This window comes from Theropithecus gelada, chromosome 20 (genome assembly GCF_003255815.1).
Source record: "Theropithecus gelada isolate Dixy chromosome 20, Tgel_1.0, whole genome shotgun sequence".
NCBI classification, from domain to species: Eukaryota; Metazoa; Chordata; class Mammalia; order Primates; family Cercopithecidae; genus Theropithecus; species Theropithecus gelada.
Window position 1 is genome coordinate 47,192,105 of NC_037688.1, and position 16,988 is coordinate 47,209,092.

The 16,988-nt window shown below is 54.7% G+C and overlaps 1 protein-coding gene across 1 annotated transcript in view; it reads left to right on the top strand.

Moving 5' to 3' along the window:
* Positions 1-16,897, top strand: part of SPG7 (SPG7, paraplegin matrix AAA peptidase subunit) — a 50,593-nt gene extending 33,696 nt beyond the window's left edge. Inside the window, exons 10-17 of the mRNA XM_025370341.1 lie at positions 2,455-2,579; positions 4,159-4,261; positions 5,443-5,553; positions 9,427-9,542; positions 11,961-12,117; positions 12,758-12,924; positions 13,429-13,506; positions 16,033-16,897. Of these exons, the coding sequence (XP_025226126.1) occupies positions 2,455-2,579; positions 4,159-4,261; positions 5,443-5,553; positions 9,427-9,542; positions 11,961-12,117; positions 12,758-12,924; positions 13,429-13,506; positions 16,033-16,239 (1,064 nt within the window). The 3' untranslated portion in view covers positions 16,240-16,897. The remainder of the gene's footprint in view (positions 1-2,454; positions 2,580-4,158; positions 4,262-5,442; positions 5,554-9,426; positions 9,543-11,960; positions 12,118-12,757; positions 12,925-13,428; positions 13,507-16,032) is intronic.
* The last annotated feature ends 91 nt before the right edge of the window (positions 16,898-16,988 follow it).

A 16,988-nucleotide genomic window follows, 5' to 3' on the forward strand; every position in this document is an offset into this window, starting at 1 on the left:
GGTCTCGCTCTGTCACCCAGGCTGCAGTGCAGTGGCGCGATCTCAGCTCACTGCAAGCTCCGCCTCTCGGGTTCACGCCATTCTCCTGCCTCAGCGTCCCAAGTAGCTGGGACTACAGGCGCCCGCCAGCACGCCAGGCTAATTTTTTGTATTTTTTAGTAGAGACGGGGTTTTGGTCTTGATCTCCTAACCTCATGATCCGCCCGCCTCGGCCTCCCAAAGTGCTGGGATTACAGGCGTGAGCCACCACGCCCGGCCGAGTCATCGTCTTTTTAAGGCACCGCCTTTGCCTTGGCGAGGTGGTTCTCTTCTGTCATCTCCCTTCTAGAAATGGAACTGGGACCCAGCGTCCCAGCTTATCACATTCTGACTTGGGGAACCAGGGAGAATGGTTGTGTCTTTCAGAGTTCCTTTGAAATTCAGGAGTGATTTAATTTGCTTGGGAGTGGGGTGTGGCTTGGACTGAGCCGCTGTGCTGTCCTGGCGGCTACTGCTTAGTGAAACTCAGGACAGTGGCCCTGGATAAGCTGGTTAGGCCCCTCCCCTCAGCCCCCTCAGAGCGTTCAGGGTCCTGTCCTAAGAACACAGGGTTGTTGGAGACAGAGTCTCACTCCATTGCCCAGACTGGAGTTCAGGGGCATGATCATAGCTCACTGCAGCCTCCACCTCCTGGGTTCACAGTCCTCCCACCTTGGCCTCCCACCTTGGCCTCCCAACGTGCTGGGATATTTAGGGTTTCTTTTTTTTTTTTTTTTTTGAGACGGAGTCTCGCTCTGTTGCCCAGGCTGGAGTGCAGTGGCCAGATCTCAGCTCACTGCAAGCTCCGCCTCCCGGGTTTATGCCATTCTCCTGCCTCAGTCTCCCGAGTAGCTGGGACTACAGGCGCCCGCCACCTCGCCCGGCTAGTTTTTTGTATTTTTTAGTAGAGACGGGGTTTCACCGTGTTAGCCAGGATGGTCTCGATCTCCTGACCTCGTGATCGCCCGTCTCAGCCTCCCAAAGTGCTGGGATTACAGGCTTGAGCCACCGCGCCCGGCCTATTTAGGGTTTCTTACATTAGTCACGGGAGGTCTCGTCGAATCTTTACTTTCAACACTGTTTATTGTGGACCTTTTCCTTTTTTTTTTTTTTTTTTTTTTTTTTGAGAGTCTTGCCCTGTCGCCCAGGCTGGAGTGCAGTGACACAATCTCGGTTCACTGTAACCTCCGCCTCCTGGTTCAAGTGATTCTCCTGCCTCAAACTCCCGAGTAGCTGGGATTACAGGCGTGCACCACACCCAGCTAATTTTCGTATTTTTAGTAGAGACGAGGTTTCACCATGTTGGCCAGGATGGTCTCGAAACTCCTGACCTCAGGTGATCCACCCGTGTAAACCTCCCAAAGTGCTGGGATTACAGGCGTGAGCCACTGTGCGTGCCTGGCCACCAGTGGATTCTTTTTTTTTTTTTTTTAGGCGGAGTCTTGCCCTCTAGCCCAGGCTGGAGTGTAATTGCAGTGGTGCCATCTCAGCTCACTGCAACCTCCGCCTTCCAGGTTTAGGCGATTCTCCTGCCTTAGCCTCCCGAGTAGCTGGGATTACAGGCGCCCACCACCACGGCCAGCTAATTTTTTGTATCTTTAGTAGAGATAGGGTTTCACCATCTTGGCCAGGCTGGTATCGGACTCCTGGCCTCGTGATCCACCCGCCTCAGCCTCCCAAAGTGCTGGGATTACAGGTATCAGCCACCGCGCCCAGGCAAGTGGATTCTTTGAAAGCAGACCCAAAGTTTTGAATCTTACATGCTCTGAGTACATTTGTTTAAATTCAGAGAAATATCACAGCATCATAACACCTGAACGTTCTTACAAGCATCCAGTCAGGTGTTCCCAGCAGCTTCATAATCATCTCGCAGTTGATTTATTCACATCAGGGGCCAGTCAAGGTTCACAGACACTGGGAATGAGTGATCCTTTCTGGGCTCACTTTTAAATTCTCCGATGACAAACCTCAAGCCTGAAACCCAGGGCTTAAGGCCAGGCGTTGAAGATAAAATGTTTCAAAGACACAGCTTAAAGCCGAGTGTTAGCTAAAATGTAACAAAGTAACACTAATAATGATGGGGTTGGGGAGCGGCTGTGAGGACGGTTCCCAGGCGGCACCATGAGACGGGGACGTTCCAGGATGCCGTGGGAGCTCCAGGAGGGCCTTGGACAGTTCTGCCTCAGAAGCCAGCCCCAGGATGGTGTGCTGTTACCACTTGTCAAAATAGGGAAATTCCTGCTGCTCCTGGTGATGTTGGCTGGGAGCGATGAGGGAAGGATCACAGCCCCTAGTACGGAAGAACCAGGTGTTCCTTTCTCTCTGGGCCTTGGGGCGGGGAGGGTCCCTCTCCCTCCTGTATCCTGAAGGGGAACCTGCAGGGGAAATCTGTTGTGTCAGGACCCCCACCCTCAGGGCCACTGTCTGTCCCCTCAGGAATGGGCACCACAGACCATGTCATCGTCCTGGCATCCACGAACCGAGCTGACATTTTGGACGGTGCTCTGATGAGGCCAGGCCGACTGGACCGGCACGTCTTCATTGATCTGCCCACACTGCAGGTCAGTGCCAGGACCCCAGCTTCTCCCAGTCCACCTGGGCCGCCCTCACTCGTCCTGGGTGGTCTGGCCTCTCCTCTAAGACACTTGTTGGTGTGAAGCCTGTCGCTGCCCCGCAGGTGCTGGCACTGTCCAGCGCAGCCCCCATGTGGGCCGCAGGCCCCCAGCAGACCTGCCACCTGCTGCACTCACTGCTGGGGGCTTTGCAGTTCTTTTCACCCGCTATTAGTTTTCCTTTTATCCTGGGTATCAGTCTGGTTTTTATAGCAAATCCTTTGAAACAAAATCCAGGAGGAAAAATCATGGGAAACTTTATTCTTGTGCGGCATCATTTCCTTCCATCCAGAGCGTGGGTTCTGGAGATGTGGACTGTGCAGCTGCCCTGAAATCGGGGTGGGAGTAGAAGTTCTGAGGCCTCTTGCCTGATTCCCTCCTCTGTCACAGGGCTCTGGTTAGACATTACACCTCCTGGCCAAAGGGCCTTGGTTGCCGCCCTGAGGGAGCAGGAGTTCAGCTCATGGAGGGGAGGGTTTGGAGAGAGGGCCTCGGGGTTTGCTGGTAGGTTCGTGGTGTGTCAGTGCAGCCTGGGGAGCAGGGCTGGGCTCACACAGGCAGCTGCCCTGATGCCTCAGCCGGTGCTCGGCCTCTGTTGAGATGGAGAGTGAAGGGCAGAGCGGAAGCCCTTCCTGCGGCTGCTTCTCCAGGGGAGGGCGGCTCTCTTTTTTCTTTTTGATTTTTTTCTTTTAATTTTTAGAGAAAGGGTGTTGCGCTGTCACCCGGGCTGGAGTGCAGTGCTGCGATCGCCACTTACTGCAGCCTCCACCTTCAGAGCTCAAGCTGAGGAGCTGGGACTGCGACGGGCAGGCACCACCGTGGCGGCTAATTTTTAACGGGGTCTCACTGTGTTGGCAAGTCTGGTGTCAAACCCCGGCCTCAAGTGATCCCCACCTCGGCTTCCAAGAATGTTCTTTTTTTTTTTTTTTTTTTTAGACAGAGTCTCACTCTATCCCCCAGGCTGGAGTGCAGCGGCGCAGTCTCGGCTCGCTGCCACCTCTGTCTCCTAGCTTTAAGTGATTGTCCAGCCTCAGCCTCCCGAGTAGCTGGGATTACAGGCATGCACCACCACACCTGGCTAATTTTCTATTTTAGTAGGGACAGGATTTCACCATGTTGGCCAGGCTGCCTGCTTCAGCCTCCTAACGTGCTGGGATTACAGGTGTGAGCCACCGGACCCGGCCATCCAAGAGCGTTCTGTTCATGTTTAAAATGCTGCTCATGGCCAGGCGTGGTGGCTCACGCCTGTAATCCCAGCACATTGGGAGGCCGAGGCAGGTGGATCACTTGAAGCCAGGAGTTCCAGATCAGCCTGGGCAAGTTTGCAAAACCCCGTCTCTACTAAAAATACAAAACTCAGTCAGGCGTGATGGCGCACCTGTAATCCCAGCTCCTTGGGAAGCTGAGGCTTGTCCTCAGGGCAGGCGCGTCGGGGACCCCCCTCTCCCGCCACAGACAAACATGCAGCGCCTGCGGCAGTCACTGGGCGTGAACGCAGCGGTCTGTCCTCCTCCCCTGGTTCTGGCAGGAGAGGCGGGAGATTTTTGAGCAGCACTTGAAGAGCCTGAAGCTGACCCAGTCCAGCACCTTTTACTCCCAACGTCTGGCAGAGCTGACACCAGGATTCAGCGGTATGTTCTCAACCTGCAGCCTGAGCAGCGTCACATCCTGAGGGCCGGTGGTCTCACCTGTGCACACAACATCGAGGCCTCCTGTGTAGGGTGGGCGCTGCCTTCTCTGTGGGCCCCTGCTCAGTACAGGCCTGGGTGGGAGCTGATGTGCATGTGGGATGGCAGGAGGTCAAGATGGCACCCGCACTCCTTCCTCTGCCCCAGGGGTGGAAAAGCAGACTGTGCTTGACTCGAGATAGTGGCGGTACGTTTGCCTCCACACAGTGTGACCAGTCATCCCGGCGTTTCCCGTCAGACCCGGGGTCAGACGACGCAGTGCCGGCAAAGCCGCCTCCCTCTGACCCTCAGAGTCTCTGTCAAGCTGTAGAAATAGAAATCGTACATCAAGACGCTTTTTTCTGCGTGGCTTACATTTTAAAACAATGTAAACAAAACTCCCTTTTATTGAGATCAACTTCCCCTTTGATTGTTTGTTAAGATCTTTCACTAGAATTTTGTGGATACTGAGAGCCTTTAATTTCTTTGCCATCAATGCCCACGAGCTGTTAGGTGGAATGTCACAAGATGGGGTGTGGAACTGCCCTTGGGAGGAGAGAGACGGGTGTCAGGGCGGACGGAGCTTGGCGGTTCTGTGTCTCGTCTGTGAAATGGCCTCAGTGGAACATGGTCACAGTGCCTGCCACTCCCCACCTCTACTGCTGGTGCCAGCTCCCCTTGCCTCTCTCCCACACGCTCTCACCAGCACTCTTGGTTCTTGGTCTCTTTTCTCTCTTTGTTCTTCCTTTTAATTAATTAATTATTTTGAGACAGAGTCCTGCTCTGTCGCCCAGACTGGAGTGCGGTGGCATGATCTTGGCTCACTGCATCCTCTGCCTCCTGGGTTCAACCATTTCTCCTGCCTCAACCTCCGGAGTAGCTGGGATTACAGGCGCCGACACCACACCTGGCTAATTTTTGTATTTTTAGTAGAGACGGGGTTTCACCGTGTTGGCCAGGCTGGTCTCCAACTCCTGACCTCAGGTGATCTGCCTGCCTCAGCCTCCCAAAGTGCTGGTACTACAGGCGTGAGCCACCGTGCCCGGCCATCTTTGTTTTTCCTTGAGGGCCCCTTCCTCCTCTTAAGCCCTGATAGAGAGCAGAACCCCACCCCACCGTGCCCTGGCTGTCGTTTGTGTTGGCAGGGGCTGACATCGCCAACATCTGCAACGAGGCTGCCCTGCACGCAGCGCGGGAGGGACACACTTCGGTGCACACGCTCAACTTCGAGTACGCCGTGGAGCGCGTCCTTGCAGGTACAGGGGGCGCGCCCTGGTGAAGGCCGTTCTTAGCAGGGCTTGAACCCCAGAAATATCCAGGCAGGTATTTAGAGATGAGGTGGATGGAGCCAGATCCAGGCCTGGGTGTCCTGTGATTGAGTGGCCGGGAGCCATCACACGGGAAGGAACACACGTTGCATTTCAGTTCTGTGTAACTCATGTCTTTATGATGTCAGGTACTTTTCCTTAAAGTATCACAGACTTAGACCTAAGAGTAGACACTCGTCCAACAGAAATATAAAAATGCCTTGCCAAAGAAAATGAAAAAAAAAATAAAAAATTCCCCCCCAAAAATAGAAATAATGAAATAAAAACTAAACATGCCTTACCGGCCTGGGTGTGGTGGGCTCAGCCTAGGCCTGGCCCTACGGGGGCTGAGCTCCAACCGCTGACTGTGGGCCGGAGGGCTGCTGCCGCCCGCGGGCATGGAGGGAGAGCTGTGCCTTCAGCGCAGGAGGGGCTCTGCGGACAGGTGTGGATCTGCTGCGCGACCTCTGGCGAAACCCATGGCTCCGACGCTCAGTAGGAACAGGAGATGAGTTTTGGTGACGGGTGGGCTGGCCGCCTCTGACTGCCGTTCTGTGGCTGTTCAGTGTGGGGTCTGCGACGTCTGTGAGGAGAGCAGGACTAAACCGGGAATCGGAGCTGCTGGAGGTTTCCGTAGCTATGATGGCAACAACCAGACGTGATCAGTCATCTCATGAAATGGAGTTCAGACCCCCAGTGTCAGTCTGAGACACAGGGAACGTTTGCAAAGGGAAGTGGTTCTTGCCCCAGGTGTTTGAGGAGCACGAGCCTCCCTTGCGAGCTGTCCCTGCGAGAACCGAGTTCCCTCACCCTCAGTCTGAGTGAATTCCTAGCAGACATGCCTCTGGCAGGTCCCCGGGGCTTCAGCGTGGGAAGGCGGTGGATCCCTGCAGAGGAGTGGGGCCAGCCGCTGTGCCAGACACTGTGAAACACGCCTGGCTTACCCCCCGCCCGCCCCGCGGGTCCAGAGGACTGGCGCTGCCTGTGTCTCACCAAAATGTATTTTTGGTAACCGTTTACTTTTATGTGGAAATTGATAAGCTTTTGATCATAGTAGCAAAGCAGGAAGGACTGAGTGGGAACTACAGGCCACTTGAAAGAAAATACAGCCTGGGCAGGGTGTGGTGGCTCATGCCTGTAAGCCCAGCTCTCCGGGAGACCAAGGCGGGAGGATGGCCTAAGCCCAGGAGGTTGAGGCTACAGTAAGCTGTGATCACACCACTGCAGTTCAGCCTGGACAACGGAGCGAGACCCCTGACTCCAGGAGAAGAAAGGAAAATACTAACAGGACGCCATTTCCTGTGTGTGATGCAGAGTGGGTCCTCTGTGTTCATCTTCAGTGTGGACAGCCTGAGTCTTGAGAGCCCCCAGCTAAACGGGTCCAGTGCCTGGCGGCCGGTAGTCCTGTACTCAGGGGAGATGAAGGTTATCCTGCACCCTTCAAGGGATGCATCTTTGACCCAGTGGACAGCTTAATGTCCATCCGAAGTCCAGGAGTCCCTCCAGGAAACTTGCTTACACTGGCAGACGTCCCATGGCTCCTGTCTGATTCACGTCCAGGTTATGCCTGCCTGACCATCACTCTGGTGCTGGGGCCTGCCCTGTGTCCCCCACATGCCTGAGAAAACCCAGCCTGGGCAGCCCCTGGTTCTTCCTTGTGGAAGGTGCAAATTAAGTCCCCACCACGATAGGAAACACGTTCAAAGACTTACTACTCACAGATCCTGGGCAGGGAGGGCGCTGGGAGTGGGGAGGGCCATCCTCCACCCCCAGATCCCATGAGGCAGAAGTGAAGGTTCAGGCAGAAAGAAGAGAGAGCGTGTGGTAACGAGCCGTATGCACAGGGAATGGGGAGTGGTCAGTACAGTTCACGGTCAAATGCCTGAATGGTCTGATTAAAGGGAGTGCAGGGAGCTCAGGCTTCTGGGTGGGAGAGACGCCCCTAAGTGCCCATCTCTGGCCACTGGCATGGGTGGTTGAGCGTGGTGTCCTCCTGGTGCCCAGGCTGCAGGCTTGGCCGTGCCATCCCTGTTGAACTGAGCTTGTCACTCCTGGTGTCGACAGCCTGCCTGCACTTGTCCGTACTAGAAACACACTCGTTTGTTTTCAGGTAAGCCTGTCTTGTACGCCTTGTGGTCTCGTGCCTTTGTACATAGTCCTGTAGCCGGCTCTGGTTAGAGTAATTCATCGGCCACAGCCAGTGTGTCTTAGGACTTAAAGCCTTGCAGTAAAGTGGTGGTGGAAGGTTCCAGTAGCACGATGTACTTGAGTGCTCAGGACCACGAGCTGATTCAAGTTGTACAAAATGGAGACTTACAGATGTGTGGAAAATGTGAGACAGGAAATGAAGCCTCACCAGTAAGCTGAACAGGGGAAATTTAATGCAAACATTTGTCCCTGGCTGGGCACTGTAGCTCATGCCTGTAATACTAGCACTTTGGGGGCTGAGGCAGGAGGATTGCTTGAGGCCAGGAGTTTGAGACCAGCCTGGGCAACACAGCAAGACCCCATCTGTTTTAAAACCAAAAAAAGAAAGGAAAGAGTATTAGCCAGGCATGGTGGTAGAGCACACCTCTGGTCCCAGCTACTCAGGCGGTTGGGGTAGGAGGATTGCTAGAACCCGGGAGGTTGAAGCAACAGTGAGCCATGATGGCACCACTGCCCTCCAGCCTGGGCGACAGAGTGAGGCCCTGTCTCTTACCAAAAAAAGCCTTGTCCCTGAGGCAAAAGGCCTCTGAAGGGATGAGTGGAAGCCATGAGGATCCAGAAAGTGATGGGGATGGGAGCTGCCCCGCCAGGTCTGAGGGGAGTGGGAGAGTAAGCAGGAGGCCCATACTCAGAGGAGGCCTCTGCCCATCCTGCCAGAAAGTCAGAAGCTGCTGTTCTGTGACCCCTGCCCCCACCCTGTGGACCTCGCCCAACCCTGGGGCAGGAGGAGAGACTCCTCAGAGGGTTGTACTTGTTCCTAAAAGCAGCAGGAGCTATTTTGATACTTGCAACATTTATAAAAGAAGAAATCACGATCTCCTTCAACAGCTCTTTGACCTGAAGAGTTTTGAGTTGGGTGTCCGGAGCCATGGCTACAGAGCTGCTAGAGGCAGATGTGCAGAGAGAGCCTTGCTTTGACTACACGGGGCAGGAGGAGGGCCCAGCCAGGGAGAGCCCGGGGCCTAGCTCACACCCCGTGGCATTCTTTTTTGTTGGTTTTTTTTTTTTTTTTTTTTGAGACGGAGTCTCGCTGTGTCGATCAAGCTGGACTGCAGTGGCGCGATATCGGCTCACTGCAAGCTCTGCCTCCCGGGTTCACACCATTCTCCTGCCTCAGCCTCCCAAGTAGCTGGGACTACAGGCGCCGCCACCAAGCCTGGCTAATTTTTTGTATTTTTTTAGTAGAGACGGGGTTTCACCGTGTTGGCCAAGATGGTCTCGATCTCCTGACCTCGTGATCCACCCGTCTCGGCCTCCCAAAGTTCTGAGGTTACAGGCTTGAGCCACCGCGCCCGGCCAGTTGGTTTGTGTTTTGAGCGGAGTCTCGCTGCGTCACCCAGCTGGAGTGCAGTGGTGCGATCTTGGCTCACTGTAACCTCCGCCTCCCAGATTCAAGTGATTCTCCTGCCTCAGCCTCCCGAGTAGGTGGGATTACAGGCACCTGCCACCATGCCTGGCTAATTTTTGTATTTTTAGTAGAGATGGGGTTTCATCATATTGGTCAGGCTGGTCTCAAACTCCAGACCTCAGGTGACCCGCCCGCCTCGGCCCCCCAAAGTGCTGGGATTACAGGCGTGAGCACCGTGCCTGGCTCACACCCTGGCATTCTTTCAGGGACTGCCAAAAAGAGCAAGATCCTGTCCAAGGAAGAACAGAAAGTGGTTGCATTTCACGAGTCGGGCCACGCCTTGGTGGGCTGGATGCTGGAGCACACGGAGGCTGTGATGAAGGTGGGTCCACAGGCTTTGGCCAAAGCTGACTGGGAAGTCCCGCCTGTGTCTGTAGCTGACCGGGGGGTCCCGCCTGTGTCTGTAGCTGACCGGGGGGTCCCGCCTGTGTCTGTAGCTGACCGGGGGGTCCCGCCTGTGTCTGTAGGTCATGTGAGAGGAAAGCCTGCCAGTGTCATGATCCAAGGAGTAAGGTGGGAGGCGACTGTCCCAGGATGATGGGCAGAAGCTCGGGCATGGGAGGCAGGAGTGGACTGTGTCACATCGGAGCCGGGTGCTGCTACTGGGGTGACTCCTGGAAGGTCACACCATGCAGTGGGGTTTCACTGCCTGTGCCTGTTCTCAGCCTGTCCACCCCAAATGAAAGAACATTGGAAAGAAATGAGTTGAGCATACATTTAAAAAATGCTACTGTAGGCCGGGCGCGGTGGATCACCTGAGGTCAGGAGTTCGAGGCCAGCCTGGCCAACATGGCAAAACCGTCTCTCCTTCAAACAAACAAAAAACTACTCTTGTAGGCAGCTGTGAACTCGATGGAAGTTGATTCTTACCAAATGGTGATGTTACAGCTTCTCTCAGACATGTGGCTCCACCACTGGGAGCCCGAGTGCTGTCAAGAGGAGGTCTCTATTCAGAACGCAGGTGCCATCTTTACAGTGGAGCCCCAGGAACTAGTGCCGGTTTGAGGCTCACTGGAGACGGCAGCAGTGCTGTGTTCCTACCTCAGGGTTCGCTGCAAAAAATGCACACAGTGCAGCAGTTGCCCGCTTGGCTTGCCAGCATGGTCTCCGCTGCTGTTTCTCAGGCGTGAGCTGTAGCAAAGTTGGGTGTTAATCAGAGAGCATCCTGCCCATCCCAGGCTTCCAGCAGGGCTGAGGCCAGCGTCTGGGGACCAGGTACATGCTGCTCCTTGGTGATGTGCATCGCGGTCATGGGACCAGAGCCGGCCCAGTGTGGGGCGAGTGGACACTGAGCTCGGGGTCCCATTTAAGGGATACTGAGAAACTGAGCAATGAACACAACGTTTTAACTCAGTATGTCAACAAATCAAAATTAATGCAGGGGCTTTGGGAGGCCGAGGCGGGCAGATCACCTGAGGTCAGGAGTTTGAGACCAGCCTGGCCAACATGGTGAAACCCCGTGTCTTCCAAAAATACAAAAAATTAGCTGGGCGTGGTGGTGCACACCTGTAATCCCAGCTACTTGAGAGGCAGAGGCAGAAGAATCCCTTGAACCCGGGAGGCAGAGTCTGCAGTGAGCCAAGACTGTGCCATTGCACTCCAGCCTGGGTGACAGAGCAAGACTGTCAAAGGGAAAAAAAAGAATTTTTACTTTATTTGATAGGCAAAAGTCAGATAGTCACAATGAAAAAGTAAGTCTCCTTCCCAACGCTCGGTGTCCTGCCAGGGAAAGGTTGTGAACTGACTGTTGTGGTTTTGGTCATTAATCCAATCATCACTGCAGCCGTCATTTAGAGCCTTTTTTTGGTTTTGAGACAGGGTCTGTCTCTCTGTCGCCCAGACCGGAGTCCAGTGGCGCAGTCACAGCTAGCTCACTGCAGCCTTGACCTTCCAGGCTCACAAGATCCTCCTACCTCAGCCTCCTGTGTAGCTGAGACTACAGGCGTACACCACCGCTGGCTCGGGCAATTTTTGTATTTTTTGTAGAGAAGGGGTCTTGGCTAGTCTTGAACTCCTGGGCTCAAGCAATCTGTCCGCCTCTAACTCCGAAAGTGCTGAGATCACAGATGGGAGCCACCGCGCCTGGCCTAGTTTTAGGTTCTAAATTCAGCGTCCTCTCAGGATTCTCAGAGCACCTGGTTGTGGCCATCTTGCTGCCACAGTTCTCAGAAGCAGCAGCTGGGCCAGCAGAGGACCTGCCCCTGCCCTGCCTCCCTCCGTCTCCCACTCCGCGGTTCCATGTTGTTGGGTTAGGATGTTGCCCCGTGCCCCCTCCTTGCACACCTGATGTGGGGGTGTGGGGGAGCAGCAGAGGTGAGGGCAGTCCATGTTCCCTCAGCATCCTGGGGTTCCCATTGCTCTGAACCCTCTGTGGCAGTCGCTAGTGCCAGGGGTCAGCTCAGCGGCCACTGGGGGTGTAACTTGTCCTTCGCCTCTCAGCTGTCTTCTACGGACCTTGTCTTCTTGACTCCCTAGTCATGTATGAGAAGACACTCCCCAACAGTGTATGAACAGCAACCTGTGGTGGGAACCCTGCTGTCTGGGCTGGCCGTCCGTCTGTGGTGGGAACCCTGCTGTCTCTGGGCTGGCCGTCTGTGGTGTTAGGGTCCTCTCTTGTAAAAGATGCTGATTTGCTTTCCTGCTTTGAGACGCTTTAATGATGGAGACCTCTTAGTCCCACACCTTCCTCCTCAAAGCCCACATCCTGCCTACTGACGTGGGCCATCTTGACCCTGTGCAGGTCTCCATAGCCCCTCGGACGAACGCCGCCCTGGGCTTTGCTCAGATGCTTCCCAGAGACCAGCACCTCTTCACCAAGGAGCAGCTGTTTGAGCGGATGTGCATGGCCCTGGGGGGCCGGGCCTCGGAAGCACTGTCCTTCAACAAGGTCACTTCCGGTGAGGAGCGGCTACGTGGGCCCCGGAGGTTTCAGAGTGCTTTTCCGTGCATTATTCCTTCTGTTCCAGTGAATGCCATGGGGTGAATCTGGTGTAGACGTAGTTTTGAGTTTAAGTGTTTTTTAAAGGATAAGTTGTGGTCATAGGAGATTTGGAGCTAAGCAAGACTTTTTAGATAATTTAACTGGACAAAAAACTTAACCTATATGCCAACTCTAAACGCATTTAATTGGTTAATTCTTGGTAATGGCTACAGGAAACGGAATGAAATGGAAGCAGCTTCACTGTTCTGAAGCTGTCACTTCACTGGGAGATCCAGAGACTGAAGGAGGGTTCCAGGGCTCCAGGTCCGTGGGTGTGCCACGCATAGGCCTGGGCTTGTGCTTGAGAACTGCCGTGCAGTGAGCTCCTGTATGCCCCCCAGGTTCTAGATTTCCAAATAAAAGAGCATTTCTGAAAGTTTTAAGACTCTCTTAAGGAACAGTGGCGAGGTGCCAACGTCCTCACTGTCCAGCTTCACGGTGGGACTCCTCGGGAGGAAGGGGATGCGGAGGCACGGTGCTGCCCCAGGACGCTGACCGGGACGCCTGCTGTGCACCTGCAGTGCTGAGGATCCCTCTGTCTTGACCCCACCCTCCAGGGGCACAGGATGACCTGAGGAAGGTCACCCGCATTGCCTACTCCATGGTGAAGCAGTTTGGGATGGCACCTGGCATCGGCCCCATCTCCTTCCCTGAGGCACAGGAGGGACTCGTGGGCATCGGGCGGCGCCCCTTCAGCCAAGGCCTGCAGCAGATAATGGACCATGTGAGTCGGCTCTGGCCGCACCGCTGCACTCCGTGCTCCCCGGGAAGGGAGTCCCTGGGTCTGCCACACAAGGGCCGGCCACGGCCGCCACAGCTGAGCTCAGCTGCAGGCCCCACGTGGGCTTCTTCCTTCTGGGCTCTGCTGTAGTTCCTACCTGTGGAGTATTTTTTTTCTCAGATGAGGACATAGATGCTCCTAATGAAATTATAGATGTGAATCTGGGAAGAATATCAAATAAATTCACTGAGCAATAGACGCAGGGCCCACATAGCCTTCAGACTGGGCCAGGAAAGGCCTGTGAGGCAGCTGTGGGTGGGCGGGCGGCATGTGGAGCTCTGCTCCCCCGGCAGTGGTCACAGGGGCAGGAGACCGCCCGCTGGCTGAGGAGTCCTATTCCTCCTGGGAGGGGAAAGGCCGTGTTCCCAGCCTGGCACTTCTTTTCTGTGCTTTGGTGCCGGAGCCAGGCGGCCAGCCTTGCCCTGACACAGTTCCCTCCATTCGCAGGAAGCAAGACTGCTGGTGGCCAAGGCCTACAGACACACCGAGAAGGTGCTGCAGGACAACCTGGACAAGCTGCAGGCGGTGAGGCCCTGGCCAGGCGAGGAGACTGCAGCATCACACAGCACCCACACAGCACCCACGCAGCACCCACGCAGCACCCACGGTCCCCACCCCTCTTGTGAAGTATTTCCAAGGCACACAGTACAGAGAACACTCTGGCCAATGTGAATTCCACCTCACCTGAAACTTACATGTCCCACACTTTTCGTCATGAATTCACCCAGTGTGTTCCCCCAAGGTAGAAAGAAGCTGCCACAGAGTCTCCTGTGCCTGTTCCTGCCGTTAGCAGTTACCGGTGTTTTGTCACCTTTGTTTAATCTTTTTCCAACTCTTAAACTTTTTTCTTGAATTTTTTATTTTTTATTTTTATTTTTATTTATTTTATTTTTTTTTTTGAGACAGAGTCTCGCTCTGTCGCAGGGGCTGGAGTGCAGTGGCCGGATCTCAGCTCACTGCAAGCTCCACCTCCCGGGTTTACGCCATTCTCCTGCCTCAGCCTCCCGAGTAGGTGGGACTACAGGCGCCGCCACCTCGCCCGACTAGTTTTTTTTTTGTATTTTTTAGTAGAGACGGGGTTTCACCATGTTAGCCAGGATGGTCTCGATCTGCTGACCTTGTGATCCACCCGTCTCGGCCTCCCAAAGTGCTGGGATTACAGGCTTGAGCCACTGTGCCCGGCTGAAATTTTTATTAAAATAAAGTTTTAATTTTAGAGAGGATTTTGATTTTCTCTGTTTTTTTGTGTGTTTTTTTGTTGTTTTTTTTTGTTTGTTTGTTTTTTTTGAGACGAAGTCTTACTCTGTCACCCAGGCTGGAGTGCAATGGCGCCATTTTGGCTTACTGCAACCTCCACTTCCCGGGTTCCAGCGATCCTCCTGCCTCAGCCTCCCGAGTAGCTGGGACTACGGGCGCCACCACCACGCCTGGCTAATTTTTGTATTTTTAGTAGAGAGTCTTTCACCATATTGGCCAAGCTGGTCTTGAACTCCTGACCTCAGGTGATCTGCCTGCCTCGGCCTCCCAAAGTGTTGGGATTACAGGCGTGAGCCACAGCCCCGGGCCTACCGTAGTGTTAGATGTAGAAAAGTTGCAGGCGCAGTGCAGAGAGCTCCCTGCCCCGCTGCCTCACTCCCCGTGGAGGCCCCCCCGGGGCAGTCCTCCCACCTGAGGCGCCCCCGCCGACCCGCAGTGATGGGTGCACACGTGATGCAGATGTGCTCCGTCTCCCAGTGTCCTTTCCGCTCTGGGAGTCCACGTGGCGTTTGATCGCCCGTCTCCTGAGGCTCCTCTGGGGTGACAGTTCCTCAGACCTCGTTTGGCAGCTTCGAGGACTGGCCTCGTGTTTTGTTCCTCGTGTTACGTTCCTCAGTAGGGATTGTCTGATGTGTTTCTCAAAGTGGGCAGAGCTGGAGTTAACTTTCGTGTCCCTGGGTTCTGGTAGCTGCTGCTTAGAACTCAGGAGAGGCGAAGGGCTCTGTGTCCATGTTGTGAACAGATGGGTAGGCAGTGGATGGGTAGTTGTTTCTTCGGCCTCCCCTCGTGTCTTTCAGGCGAGCACTGTGTGTCACATGGGGATAGTGTTTAGGGCCCTTAGAGTGTCATCCCCAACCAGCAGCAGCAGCAGTCTCAGGGCAGGTGTGGGTAGTGCTGTCCCTGGCTGAAGCAGCACCTGCCTGTGGACATGTGCTCATCACGGTTGACAAAGCAGCTCTGCAGAACTTGGGCTCACTACAGTGGGAGCCAGAGCCGGCAGGGACAAAGCTGCAGGCGAGGCTTCTCACTGGCTGTGGAGTGGCGTGTCTGCCCTGTGTGTCAGTGGATTGCAGAACTTAATAAAATCTCAGACCAGCCCTAGAGAGGAAATGTTTGTCTCTTGCAATAAAGCCACAGGTAAATCACCCTAGCTTTAGGGGTTACCATTTTCTTTAGAAAATCTGGAGGAGTGAGGAAAGGAGCAGGCAGTTAACAAAAAAAAAAAAAAAGAGAGAAAGAAAATCCGGAAGAGTTCCTCCTTCACGGAAACCAGTGAAATGTGGCTGTGGCAGTGTTTTCTGTGGTCGGGCCAGGCCGCCCCAGAGGCAGGGCCACCGGCACTGGACAGTCGGCATCTCGAGTGTTTTCCAAGACCCCACCTAGAGTGGCTGAAATTCCCTTCCCCAGATTGAGAGGTCCCAGCTCACACAACTTCTCAGAGTCCTTCTCCCGGTGTTGTGTCAATCAGGAGGGTGCAGCGTTTTACCGTCTCCTTCCCTGTAGACACGCACATCTTGTCTGGTGAAAGAAATTGCAGTTGCCAAAAATAAGCCAAGATTTTGAAGGGAAGTAGGAAAATTAATGAGGCTGGCCACTGGAAAATCATTTATGAGGTTGAGATGGGGGTGATTCTTCTTTGGGAGCTGCCTCCGCGCCTCCGCTTCCCTGGGAAAGTGGCCTGTCCCGGGTGTCCCGCACACAGACAGGCCCGCATGCCTCTTGTCACCTCCCTGGGACAGAGATGCTCTGTGTCTGTCCTGGGGACTCACACACTGCTGTGCCTGTTCTTTCCAGCTGGCAAACGCCCTTCTGGAAAAGGAAGTGATAAACTATGAGGACATCGAGGCTCTCATTGGCCCGCCGCCCCACGGGCCGAAGAAAATGATGGCACCGCAGAGGTGGGTCGACGCCCTGAGGGAGAAACAGGACTCGGGAGAGGAGGAGGCCGAAGAGACCCAGCAGCCCCCACTTGGAGGCGAAGAGCCGACTTGGCCCAAGTAGCTGGGACGTGTTGACCGCACGTGCGGGTGACCCGAGAACTGAGGGCTCACTCAGCCACCCTGCGTTGCTGTTCAGCTGAGGTTTGCACTTCCTCTTGCGGCCCTCAGTAGTCCCTGTGCAGCGACTTCTGAGATCTGTTTGTTGATTACCCTTTTCATGATTGTAAGTTTCTCTGCAGAAACAACTGGCCAAGCCTTTTGTGTGTGTGTCGTCTCCCCTGTGGGGAAGGTTCTCAGTGCGTTCCCGAGCGAGCATGGAACACCTGAGTTCCCAAGGTTCTAGACAGTCGTTCCCAGCGTGGCTGAGGCCACCCAGAGGCAGCAGAGCATTCAGACTCCGAACAGACCGCTGTTCATGCCAACGCTTGCACGGCCTCCCAGTTCCTGTGGCTCCCTCAGAATGCTAACGGGATCGGACATGAAAGGACCCTCTGAGCCAGCAGCCCCGTCCTCCAGCTCACTCGTCAATGGGGCCACACAGTCCGGCCCAGGCACTGGGCTCCAGGGGACTCAACACTGCCCCCTGCTGCCATGTGGACGGTGCAAGTTGAGGACTTCTTGCTGGTCTAGTCACACATGCAGTGTTGGGGGATGCCTTGGTTTTTTCTGCCCTGAGAACTGTTGAGACACTTTACTAATAAACTCTGTGGTTGGAAAATTACATTTGCATTGTCTGGCCAGCTCTAATGCAGGGGAGCTGGCGGGCTTACCTTGGATCACAAGGTCTTGTGGTTTCAGTTTGTCATTTGA